We start from the raw sequence: 13044 nt of genomic DNA, 5'->3' as shown, positions 1-13044 counted from the left end.
ATAAGAACTTAAAAGAAGTAGCCCATATTAATACTGTGTTTTAAAAATCATGAGATGTGTGCCAAATCTCTTAAGATATAATACTTATATACATTTTAAAAAAAACATTATTTAAATGTAGCAGGTTCCATCAATACTTCTTATACCTAAATTGCCAAAGATTAAATGGTACCTTATGGCTTCTTTTCCCATAAATTCTGAAGAAACAGGCTCAACAATTTCACTAAAACTAATATTCCCATTAACATTGCCCTCTGATAACTCCTTATAATTTCTTTTGCTCTTTGACCAATATGATGGCTTTAGAAAATATAAAGATGATCTCCGTAAGCCAAATTCCCCTGAAAAATAAAAAAAACTTAATTATCGTAACAAATTATTTCTAAACACTATGTTTTAAATCATAAAAGCAGTACATGAAACTTGTGACCTAGATCTAAAATTTACATAAAAAGTATTAAATTGGCATTGTGTGAAAAATATGTTTTATGACAAATAATTTTAGTCCATAAACAGTTTGAGATACTTAGAGCGCATGACGGTATGAAGGTGAGTGAAACGCATTTTCCATTCTAAGGTAACTTATATCTTTATCGGTACACATACATAACAAGCAGCTAGAACACAATGTAGAACATGAAGCATGTCATGCATGGTGCTAATAAGAGTTCAAAAGAGGAAAAGTTTATACCTAGACAGGGAATATATCCTGAAGGCTTAAATGAGTCTCATCTTAGAGAGTCTTTGAAAACAGCTAGTATTTAATACTTAGAAAAGTGGATACAGTTCATGGAGAAGACTTTTTAAAATCAGGAGAGTAACACAGCAACAGGACAGGAATAGAAGACTTAGACACAGTAGACAGTGCTGGTTGCTCACACAGTATATATCCATTTTCACCTCCTTCCTCCCAAAAACAGACCCTTCCCATTTTTTTAAATATCCACTCCTCTTCTAGAGGCCCACATCTGATCTGATCACAACTACAGAGATCCTAACTGATCTACTCAGTATGTGGCATTCTCTGGACTGTTACTGCTCCAGCTGTAAGCATGTAAACAATCAGACAAAAGCAAAGATTTTAGGTGGGGCAAAGATTCACCCTCCCTCTTCCCCTGGACATGAAGAAAGAAGCATATATAACTACAACCCATGAAGAGAGCAAACCTGCCAGACTCAAGACACAGGTGGCCAAAGCATGGAGAAAGTGGATCCCTGATGACACAGTTGAGCAAGTCAACCAATTGGGATTCTAGCCTATCTCTGGACTTCATTTTAAGTAAAACAATCAATTTCCTTCTTGTTTAAGCCAATTAAAATGGTTTTCTGTTAAGAATAACTAAAAACAATCTGATCTACTGGAGCTGTATTTAAATAGGTAAACAGGATTAATACAGAATACAATACGGAGGGAGAGAGTGAAAAGAAGGGATTAAATATATAAAAGTATTGTGAAGGACATTAATACATAAGGAGTTTCTATTTAATGCACTAGGATATGCCCAGCAAGATGATTTCTGAGCAGGTGAATAACTTGATTAAAGGGAATGGTGAAGTTTTAGATAGACTGAAGGCAAGTAATGAGATGAGAGGCATTACAATGGTATAGACTAGTACTGCCCAACCTAATCCCTGCAGTGATGGAAATGTCCTCTATCTGTACTGTGCAATATGGTAACAGCCACACGTGGCTACTGAGCAGTCAGAAGGTGACTTGCGCTACTGAGGAAATGGACTGTTAATTTAATTAATTCTAACTAATTTAAATTTTAAAAGCCACTTGTGTCTAGTAGTTACCATGTAAGCGCAGGTCTGAACACAGACAAAAGTATAATGAGAAACTCAAAGGAAAGTCAAGGGAGTGCTAGATATTTTAATAATATTTTGAATCTACAGGAGTTGGCTAGAGATGCACAATAGATAAGGGAAATGGTAGGAGTTATAAGATGACTTCATAGTTTTGTACCTTAGAGGGTAAAAGCAAAATACTTTAGCCAAGAAAGACTGACACAGGGAAGGAGAGAGATAAATTCAGTTAGAGACGTAATGTTTTCAAAGCAAACTGCTCTCTTTTTAACAGACTCTCCTTATGTTCACTAGTGGTTAAGACACAGGTACAAAATATACTTATTTAAAATTAAGTTAAAAGCTTGGACAACAAATATGACTTAGGGTACTCTGGCTAGAAAAAAAAATTTTAAGTTGACTCTGTGTGAGCAAATAAACTAAGAATCTTTAAAGTAAAATCCAATAACTACCTGCATACCTGGAATGACTTGATCAAGATAGACAGCCAAGAGGACATAGAATATACTATTAAGTGCTAGCATGACAACAGTAATAATTAGAGGATATGGGCCTTCAGTCAAATTAGAAAATAAAGCACCTTCATTAAAATCTTCTAAGTGCATGACCTGAAAAATAGAAACACCAACTTTATTATATGAAAATGATAAAAATAACTAAAAGCTAACACTAGAGTCACTCATTATATCCAGACTGGTGGTAACCAAACTGGGCGTTTTAACAGATTAAACAATCTACCAACTTAGTAGTATGAATTTACAAAGAAAACAACAGAAGCCTTACCAAAATATAAGTTTATCACAACAATCCATTTCAATCCTTTTTACTGTTATGTTTCTAAAAGTAGTATATATCCACTCCTGGGGCTTTTTATTCTAACGCGAGGAGTATCAAATGAAATAATAATAAAGTATGCTATTAATACTAACTGATGCAAACAAATGGTCCACATGGAAGTCAAACAAATTAAGTATTAGAGGATAAAATTATGATCATCCTTTCAATGCTGAAAAGGGAGAAGGTATTCTGAATAATTAACACAACTATTACACTGTACATAGTACATATACGTAAGAGAGCAAAAAGAAATATACTAGAGGCTGATGCCTCATTTAGGTCGCAAATCTGCCATTAGGTGAATAAACCTTAATCACACCACTCTAGATCTCACTCTCCTCATCCGTGAAATGAAGACGGGTTAAATAAACACTGAAAGTCCTTCTCACAACCAACAAAACATATGAATCTATAATTCTACTTCTCTAAGTGAAGGAGAACTCAGTGGACCCTTAAAATGTGTAAACAACAGTTCTTAGGTCCAACGTAATTAAAACTTGTTTAACTCAATGCTCATAAACAATCTATCTTAGATCTCACAAATCAGAATATTCTATCTAGTCAACATGAATCATCTCTTACATTAGTAATTACATTTTTTCTTTATACATTAACCAAATTTATGTTCTATTATATAAAGCAGTTTCTCTTAAGAATTTTTCCCTTAGAACCTGACTGCCCCTATAAAGATTAATAAAAATCAAATAAAAACTTTAAAAATAAATAAATATAAATATTATTTAGATGAATGACAATCTCAAGAACCCTAATAAAATAAACCCAATAAAATCCACCAGGTCCACTTATTTCACTAAGACAGTTATGAAAATTTCTTTTACTCCACACACAATTTTCTGCCAGGTACACATCCAAGATAAATTTACCAAAGTAGCAATGTAACCAGGCCATAGAGCAATCCAGATTACCTGATGCTTAAAACAACAACTTCTAACAAACTGAGTTATTGCAGTGAAACAGATTACTGAGACATACTAATGCACAGAGTAGAAAACTTGTAAACAGATCATATAAAGGAAAAACTTAGAAACGGAGAAAATGTAAATAAAACCCAGATAAAATGTACTCCAGTATTCAAACAGCATTCCTTTCTCATGTGGACATTTTAAAATAATTTCTTTGCAAATCCAAGGTAGTATGTATTGTAGTATAACAGCCCTCACAGAACTGAAGAGAAAAAATTTTTAGTGAAAGCAAGATAAATATATCACCTACCTGTGCAATACCAATCAAAAAAGTACACTGACAGAAAGGACTGAAAAGCCACACTAATGATTTGGGAAAACTTTCCATGAAGACTATCAAAAGGCCAACAAATCCAAAAGCCACAGTGACTAAAAATTCAACTATTCCCACATGTTTTGATTTTTTAAAAAGAGGTGTCAGCATTAAAGCAAAAAATATCTGTAAAATATAAATATTAAGGTTAATGCATTGTTTATATACACTGGTATGAAAATAAAATTAATTTTACTTGTGAAATAATAAGTTATTTTCATTGGAAATTACATTCATTGAAATACTTTCTAAATGCAATCAATGGTATTTTATTTTCAGGTAAAGTCATGATAAATACATAACAAAATTTAAGATGACAAACATTAAAAACTACAATTTATCTATAGGAAAACATGATTACCTCTACACTATAGAAACCATAAGCAGTCACATGTTTCTGCAGTTAGATGTATACATATGTGAACAAAACAATAAACCAACCAGCTTTTAAGCAGAGACCGTATCTTTTAAACTCGATAGGTTAATAAGATACAAAATCAGGTAATTGTATATAGAAGTCTGAGTTGTTTGTAAGTTATCATGTTAAAGAGCAAGGATGATCATCAAAAAATTTAACCGGTATAGCACAGGCATATAAGCCAATCAAAATGGAAACTGGAACCACTGGAAACAAAGGCTGCATTCAGCCAATACACTAAATGAATATCAACACTGCCAAGAACTATATTTAGAAAGGCATATCCTTATAAATCATCATCCTTTCACATAAATTAAATTGAAATAGTCAGGATTTCATAAAAACAAAGGGTTTGAAAAAAGTCTGGTATTAGACAACCTTAGTTATACACATAATTTGATCATATGAAGATAGTAAAAGATAGACTCAGAAATTGTATGTGAAAGACATATGAAAACAAGTTAAATTTGAGACTATTTTGTACCTTTCCTAAAAATATGGAGGTACAATGATGCTATATACAATTCATTTATCAGTAACCTAGTAACAAATCAACTGTTAAGTTAACCAAAGAATAATACTTTGCTATATTAATCAATTACTGTGACAGTTCTTTATTCCCACTTCAAGTTAAAATACTCACAGAAGATAACCCGTACAGGAAAAAAAGTAGAAATATCACAACGCAGCTACTTTGAGGGAATAACGAAGAAGCTGTTGCAATGACTGCCATAAGAAGGGACATAAGAAAAATCAAACTTGTATACAGAAGAACCCAGGAAAGCCTAAAACGAGAATACAAACATGGTTAAATGCACAGGCTTTAACAGTTGAAAAATCATTTCAAACAAAACTTCAGCTTTATTTTAGCAATTTTATTCTTAAAATTAAGTTTATTCTTTCCTGTGTATGCTCATTTACTGAAAATTAATGCTCTTATAACTAATTAAAAATACATTAGTTAAGTTAAAGGTAAAAGTATAATCTGACATAGAGATAAAACAGTGATTATCTTTTTAAGAGTCAAAAAAACTTTACAAATTAATAACAATTCATGACTAATTTAAATCTAATATTCTCAAAAGTTCAATAATGTGCAACATTTCCGATTTTCTTAAAATACAAAAGAGTTTAATGACAGTTTTCTTATGGCCTGGGCTATAATTAAACTCCTGACAACATTTGGTACTTTAAAACAACACTAATCAACTAATTAACACAGTCACTAATCAACAACATACTACATTTATACAATGTAAGATCAAGATCAACAATGGACTCACTATATTTATTCAAAATGTTTTCCCAAATCAGAGTTCAATGGAATTGCTACAGTACTTAGGTTTGTTTGTTTGTTTAATGTAAGCAGATCATGATTTAATGTGTGCTACCATAAAAGCACTGAAATAGGACAAAAAGATACCTCCATTACCAAAACTAACTCCATCATTTAGAGAGGCAAAACTGAGGCACTAAGAAATTGATTTGCCTAAATGTTTCCAACTACCGCTTCCTCACAAAGCACTTTAATAATTTAACACATCTTAAAAACCAATCACTACTCAAATGACAGGAGAAAAAAAACATGCAAAGAAAATATGTTATACACAATGACCCCATTATGTGAAGTGTCATTATTAAAGTGTTATCATTAACTGCTGCATTGGGCTAAATGGAATATAATTTTGTAAAATGGACTATAACACCAACTCACATGCACAGTATTAACTTCTCCCCCAAAGTGAGGTCAAAATAAATTTTCCTACTACACAGTGGGAAAAGTAAGGAAAACTCACTCAGAATTATTTATAAAAATGCATGCCTCTATAAAATCATTATATAAAAATGCTGACACATGAAAGCTCACTTGTGAAAACATTTTTCAAATTTGTTTCTCTATAAGTTATTTTGTCTATTTCCATCTTAACTCACACAAATAATTTTTTCCCCAGGGGGAAAACCCATATATCACATATGCAAACTTCAATCATTTTAATTAAATTTTTAATAACATGCATAAGTTATGTTATGGGGGAAGACTATAACACGTAATTTCTAACTTTCCAATACCTCATATGTTCTATACACTGAAATACATAGAACACACCTCATCAATTAAGACAAAATGTGAAATAAAATTTAAACATGTAATATCAACATCAGTTTTCCAAATCCCACTTCCCTTATGGTAAAAAAAATAGCCAATATATTGCTAAGCTTATTGCCTAGTCTCATATTTTAAGACAAAAGTAATCACTGTAAGTAAAAGGATCAGCACCTCCTCAAATTGAGCGAACTACAAAATTACAACACTGAAGATCTTGACACTTAATTATTAATCATACTAAATAATAAACTTATAATAACATACCAAAAGGCAGTGTCATGAAGTCCCATTATCTTTAAAAACTCCTTTAACTTTTTCTCTTTTTCTGCTACAATATGAATTGCCAAAAAGTATCCAAAAGGTGAAAATGCTATAACTAGGTATATTAAAATTACTCCTCGGGGAAAGGTATCTATCTCAACCACAGCAGTTTCTCCCATAATGACAGCTTTAGTTGACTCCAGTTCCTTCCAAAAGGAAACATTGGTCTTCAGCTAGAATTGGAAAATACAATCCATGAATTTAATTCTGATAGTGGCCCCCAATAAAATGACAATTACACCCCCAAATTTAGTATGAACCTATTACAAATATAATCCTCAAAACCACATCTGAAATAAAGTGACTGACCCCAATATCATGATATAGCATATATTACTGCTTTATTCATTCTGGTAGCATACCATAAAGTCTATAGTTGAAAAGGCTATAAATTTTGATGAAATAACTTGTCGAAGAAAATAAAATTGAACAATTATCATCTTAAGCAGACAATTATATACATCTTAACAAAAATATGCATTTATAAAATTGAGGAATTAAGGAATGATTATTAGTACCATGAAAGACTCTCTTTAAAAAAATCTTTTAAATAGTATGTCCTATTGTTTTAAATCTATATATGCAGCATGTATAGACAGAATAATGAAACTTTATGCCATATGATACTTCTATCTTGTCTAAAATAAGATTTGTTCTGCCGATCCATCCAGTGTGGTCTGGGCTGTGGATGGCTAAGGTCTTTGGCTAAAACACAAATAAGTAGTGTAACATTCTCAAAGTGATATAGATCCTATATTTCACTGTCTTTACCTTAAACTTCTATATTATTGAATTTGGGTAATATTAATATATTTATACCATCTTGTAAGAGTTTATAAGACAACCCTACACCTATCATTTGGTTCTTACAACAACCCTGTCAAGTAAAGCATTATAATTGTAGTTATTTTACTACATAGCAGTCTAATGACTAACAGAGATAGGTCTCCTATTCAAGATCTCCTATTCTTTTCTACTAAAATGTGAGACACTCAATAAGGTCTAAACATGTCTTTAGATTATAACTGTAATAGTTATATACAACCCTAGTGTCAGTACTGTATTAAAACACAAACTTGGGAGCCAAAAAGCCAAAGTTTGCATTAGCTTTGCCACTAATTAACTGAATTTTGGAAAGTCACTTAATCTCCCTGTGCTTCAATTTCATATGTAAAATAGAGACAGTAATAGCACAAATCTCATATGGTTGCTACAGATTAAATGAATTCATATTAGTATATCACTTAGAAGCAATGCTTGGCAGGCACCTGGGTGGTTCAGTCAGTTAAGCGTCTGCCTTCAACTCGGGTCATGATCCCATGAGCCCATCGTCGGGCTCCCTGCTCCACAGGGAGCCTGCTTCTCCCTCTGCCCCTCTGCCCCCCTGCCCCCCTGCCCCGTCTCATGAATAAATAAAATCTTTAAAAAAAAAAACGATCCGTAGCAAATAAGTGATAAATATTTGTTACATAAAAAATGAAATCTACTATTATGATTAGAATAAAAATACTGACTTTCTTTAAACTAACTTATTTTTATTCAAGGGGAAAAGTCTGTAACTATACATCTTTCAAAAATATTACCTATGGTCAACACAGATACAATATAGATATATGGAATGCTAAGTTCACATGCTTAGAAACCATCAAATAAAAGTGGGGTCTGAAAGATATTAAATCAGAAAACATGACTTCTTCCTTATCTTTCCTCTTAAAGGAGGTGTAACATGTATTCTGTACATTTGAAAGTACACAAACCAAATCCTAACTGTAAAGATTTAGGGCATATTGTTAAAATATGGTTTGGCTTTCTCTCTCTCTCTCTCAAATAAATAAATAAATTTTTTTTTAAATATAGGGTTTGGCTTTATTATTCTTCCTTCATCATAGTTACCTCTATAATGGCAGCATCTATGGATGCTTGTAAAACTGTGAACCCTGAGGTCCAGTACTGAGCAGCCTCACATGATGTTGAACAGCCAGCTATGGGGACAAAATGTGAGACGTAAGTATTTGCACAACATGTAAGTGCTTTCTTTTAAAGATAACCTATGGAGGGTTACTAAAGCAATATAATTAATCAATCTCCGTAGAACCGAAGAAAATAAGCAATTGCCCTTTGAAGGCAGAGAACAGCACACTCCTGATTATTTATTTGAAATTTTTGAAATAAGAGTTACATAGAAATAAATTAACTGTAAACATGGTTATTTAAAATAAGTCACTTTTCTGTTTCAAGGTAAGTCATTCTATAGTGATGTAATCAGATTCAAAGCACTTCCAGATGCCAGGACACGTCCAGGTTAAAAAGACAGGAAAAAAAATTTTTTTTTTCTAAGGGCCTTTTGGAATTAAGTCACAACTTCAGTATTCAGCATGAGGGACTTTAACACTGCTCAGTAAATGTTTGTGGTTGATAGAATCTCTTCAGAGGTTTAAGCACTGAAGGCTGTTTTCCATGATATAAACATAAACAAGGTCTTGGTCCAAGACCTTGAAATTTTAGATATGTAGCACACCACATGTGAAAAACAATTACATGGAGAAAAAAATACCAATTCAGAAAGTCATATAATTCAAGATAAAATTTTGTTTTGTTATTGTCATTAAAATAATATAAATGTATTAAAATTAAAATGGATGTTATATAAATTATATTTCATATTACATGTAGATGTAGACAGATATTTGTTTATATATATTTATGCTACACTTGAAGTTTTCTTCTCTGAACAATTAAGTACAATTGAAAATGCCAATGTTGGACCCCATCAAATTTTGCATATGAACCAAAAGCAGCAAAGACATGCATTTATTTGATTTAGAAGATTACTTATAGCTATTTACCTCTTGAATCCATATAAATAGAAGATACTGGAATCATATCAGGAAAAAAACGGAGTTCGTAGGACATGAAGTCTTTGAAAACCACACCCACAAAGTTGTTGGGCTTAGAAAGACTGGATACTAACAATTCTTTTTCATTTGCATATTCTTCAGTAATTATGACTGTAAAATATTGTAGCAATAAAGTTAAGTCACAAATTAAAAGCTTATTACCAAACAATAGACCAAATTTAACATATTTGATGAATATAGTATTTTATAAGCACTTCTGTTTTATTCTCTTTCAAGAAAATAGAGCCATTCTAAAAATATACATGATAATGAATAATAGTACAATTTCAGACACTATTTCTCAGCTGTCATCTACGTACATAAATTATGCATCTGTGTAACACATAAGTTACTAATATGATGAAGTTTAGCACATACTTTATTATGCAGTTTATGCAGTTCATTGATCTATTTCAAAGTAAAGCATACAAATAGCTCCTTGATAAGCGAATAGATATTTTATTTTCAAATATTTCTTCTGAAGAAGAAAATTCCATTATCCTCAGAAACCAAATATGTACTCTGGTAACTAAGACACAACTCTTCTTTGAATAAAAATTGCCAGTTCAACCCCATATTGCTTGTTCCTTTCCTAGAAGATATATGGAGAAAACAATCTCTACTGAGATTCCTCTCACATCAGCTAATCCCAATTTTTTAACATTTTCTTAGAGTTTTATTTACAAGCAAGTAGTCTTCACTACAGAAGCTTCAGATCATGTGGTGAAATGGAAGAACATAGGATTATGTGCTTAACTGTGTTACTTATTAGCTGTGTGAGCAGAGAGAAGCAATTTAATTCTCCAAACTTCAGTATCCTCATCCTTGATACCTAGCTGATCACACTGGTTGTTAAGATCAAATGCAATTTCAAACATAAAAATGCTCTGTAAATTATAAAGTACTACTTCAGTGTTAATTGTCATGATTTTTCTGGACCTTTAAGTGGACACAGATTGATCTGAATAAAGAGAGGGTTAGTTCAACATCTTACCAGTCATGTTACCATATATGGATGCATGTCCCACTTTCAGACAGTTCTGTTGTTACAAAGACAGAACTTTAAAAAAAAAATCTATATATATTTCTACTATTTTAGCCTCTAAGTTAATACGTACTGACTTGGATATCTTTGGTGTATATGCTTTCCTCTAACTCAGAATTACCAAAGAATTTTGTTCTCAACGTTTCTGATCAGTTTTTCGAGCTGGCTTGCTAAATGCTTATCCATGCTACTTATGCTTCAGTAAACCAACAAACATATACTAATAAGATATTAAACAGTAATAAGTAAGAAAGAAACCAACAGGGAAAAAGTTATCTGGTTCCTGATTGTATAAGCATTATCTATTCATTCAGTGATGCATTATCCAAAACTATGATGGTACATACTAGAAGTTAATTAAAAACTATCTGATATAAGACAATATGTTAATCTGTTATTTTCAACAATTTAGCATTTCATTAAATTAATCATCATAGTATAAATTGTCACTTTCTCTAGTTCTTGTCTTGGGTTCTCTCACAGCCACCTTAGGCTCATTAGTACCACATCACTCACACTCTTTTCCAGACTATTTCTTGTGAGAAGTACAAACTGAGAGAAATAGACTTAGGTACTTAGCCACAGTCATAGTCTCCAAATATGCACCACTTCTGTTTACACCATATACCTCCATAAATAGGCAAGACAGTCTGAAATGATTACTGCTTTGTAATCTTTATACCTCTAGATTATATGAGTCAGAATCAAAATGAAATATGCCTTCAAATCTTTTATTCTGTACAAATGTGCTTATTTTATAAACGGTCTCAGAATTAAATATAAAATATCAGGACCTATAAAACATGCTTCAGCAGGATTGAATGATTTTAACAATTTTTATTAAACTATTTTTGGCAAAGGGACATATCTTTAAAGTGTTAAGAATGTAATTTACTCAATAAAGCAAGCAGAAAAATATTGTTATAGATAGAATCCATATATAAGCTCACAATACCCTCAGGAAGATGGTCAGTAGAAACTTTTTGCATGATGTTTCTTGTAATATTAGTCACTGGAGTATATCCCAGAATTAGGTTAGAGAGAATAGATTTGTCCATAGGGTTAAGTTCTATGTCAGGCACTTCTTCGTATTTCTTATTTGGATGCATCATACTAATTAATATTAACCAAAATAAAAAAAATAGTGGAAAAAGAATTTCCTATAACAAAGGAGACAAACAAGATGGTTACAAAGTATACCAATGGCAGCAAATATCATCAAGATTTCTATGCAAACAATGTAATACTAAGGAAAAAACATGAGGAATTTGGGTCTCCTTTCTTAAGCACAAAAAGTAAAAGCAGTTCTATCCTGAAAAAAATATTGTGTTGAGCATCTCACCTAACTCAACAGGAATATTAGACAATTTTTCCTTTACATTCAGTTTCACTGAAATGCTTTAAAATTCAAGTCACATAATAAATGAAATGACATAAACACTAATATTTAAAGATCTTAGATTACTAAATGTAAAATATAATAAATTTACTTCCATATAACATTATTTAAATTAACTTACCAAACAGCCCTCATAGGGCTCACCATAAAAATTACTTTATTCAAATCTGATTTAAAACTCATGCCTTAATTATACCTAAATGTCTACTATTAAAACCATACTCTGTTAAATTGAATAGGGATAAACTATTGTTTTACCTTGCAGTTAATTGTTATGCTGGCTTCAGAAAAGGAACAATATACTGGTTAGCCAGAGTTATTACTTTCTTTTATCTTTTAAAGTAATGTATATTTGTTGAGAACAAATATGTGACAAAATTTTAGTAATCTTGGGTAATTCAATCCAGAACCCAAAAGATGGGAAGTCATGGGGAATAAACTGTGGAAAAATATTCCAAAGTTTTTTGTGGAATTTTTTTAATTTCATGAAACCTGGGACATACATGTCTAAAAATTCAAACTTACACAATGATATCAGAAATTAACTAAATTTATGAATCGTTATTAAAATGTTTAACATTCAGAAAGCATTAGGTAATTTAGGTACTTTTGTGTGCTGACACAAGTTTTTACTTCCCAAGCACATTAGAGAGACCTAATGACATAAAATTATAATAAAAATGTATCCAGAAAAATAAATCCTCTCTTAAAGATGGAATATGTCAGTGCAAAAACTGCAAGAAGGCATAAGAAAGTCATTTAACTTACCTGAACACTACTTTTTTTAGTCCTGCATTTGATTAGGTAATTCTTCAGTAGGAGTGTTCTGGTCTGTCTCCAAACTCCCACCTCCCTAATTGCAGTAGCCATGTTTTCTGGATCAGTCTGTTAAAAGAGAACATGAAAAAAACTGGAACC

General features: G+C 31.7%; 1 protein-coding gene across 1 annotated transcript in view; it reads right to left on the bottom strand.

Annotated features, from left to right (window-relative positions):
• Positions 1-13044, bottom strand: part of ABCA5 (ATP binding cassette subfamily A member 5) — a 68928-nt gene that overhangs the window by 43696 nt on the left and 12188 nt on the right. The window contains exons 2-10 of the mRNA XM_040640321.1: positions 12895-13011; positions 11683-11887; positions 9632-9793; positions 8679-8767; positions 6729-6958; positions 5001-5142; positions 3877-4065; positions 2267-2414; positions 173-341 (exon numbers count right to left, since the gene is read on the bottom strand). Of these exons, the coding sequence (XP_040496255.1) occupies positions 173-341; positions 2267-2414; positions 3877-4065; positions 5001-5142; positions 6729-6958; positions 8679-8767; positions 9632-9793; positions 11683-11887; positions 12895-12996 (1436 nt within the window). The 5' untranslated portion in view covers positions 12997-13011. The remainder of the gene's footprint in view (positions 1-172; positions 342-2266; positions 2415-3876; positions 4066-5000; positions 5143-6728; positions 6959-8678; positions 8768-9631; positions 9794-11682; positions 11888-12894; positions 13012-13044) is intronic.

This window comes from Ursus maritimus, unplaced genomic scaffold (assembly GCF_017311325.1).
Source record: "Ursus maritimus isolate PB19 unplaced genomic scaffold, ASM1731132v1 scaffold_24, whole genome shotgun sequence".
In the NCBI taxonomy this organism is placed as follows: Eukaryota; Metazoa; Chordata; class Mammalia; order Carnivora; family Ursidae; genus Ursus; species Ursus maritimus.
This window is presented reverse-complemented; position numbering and strand designations above follow the sequence as displayed.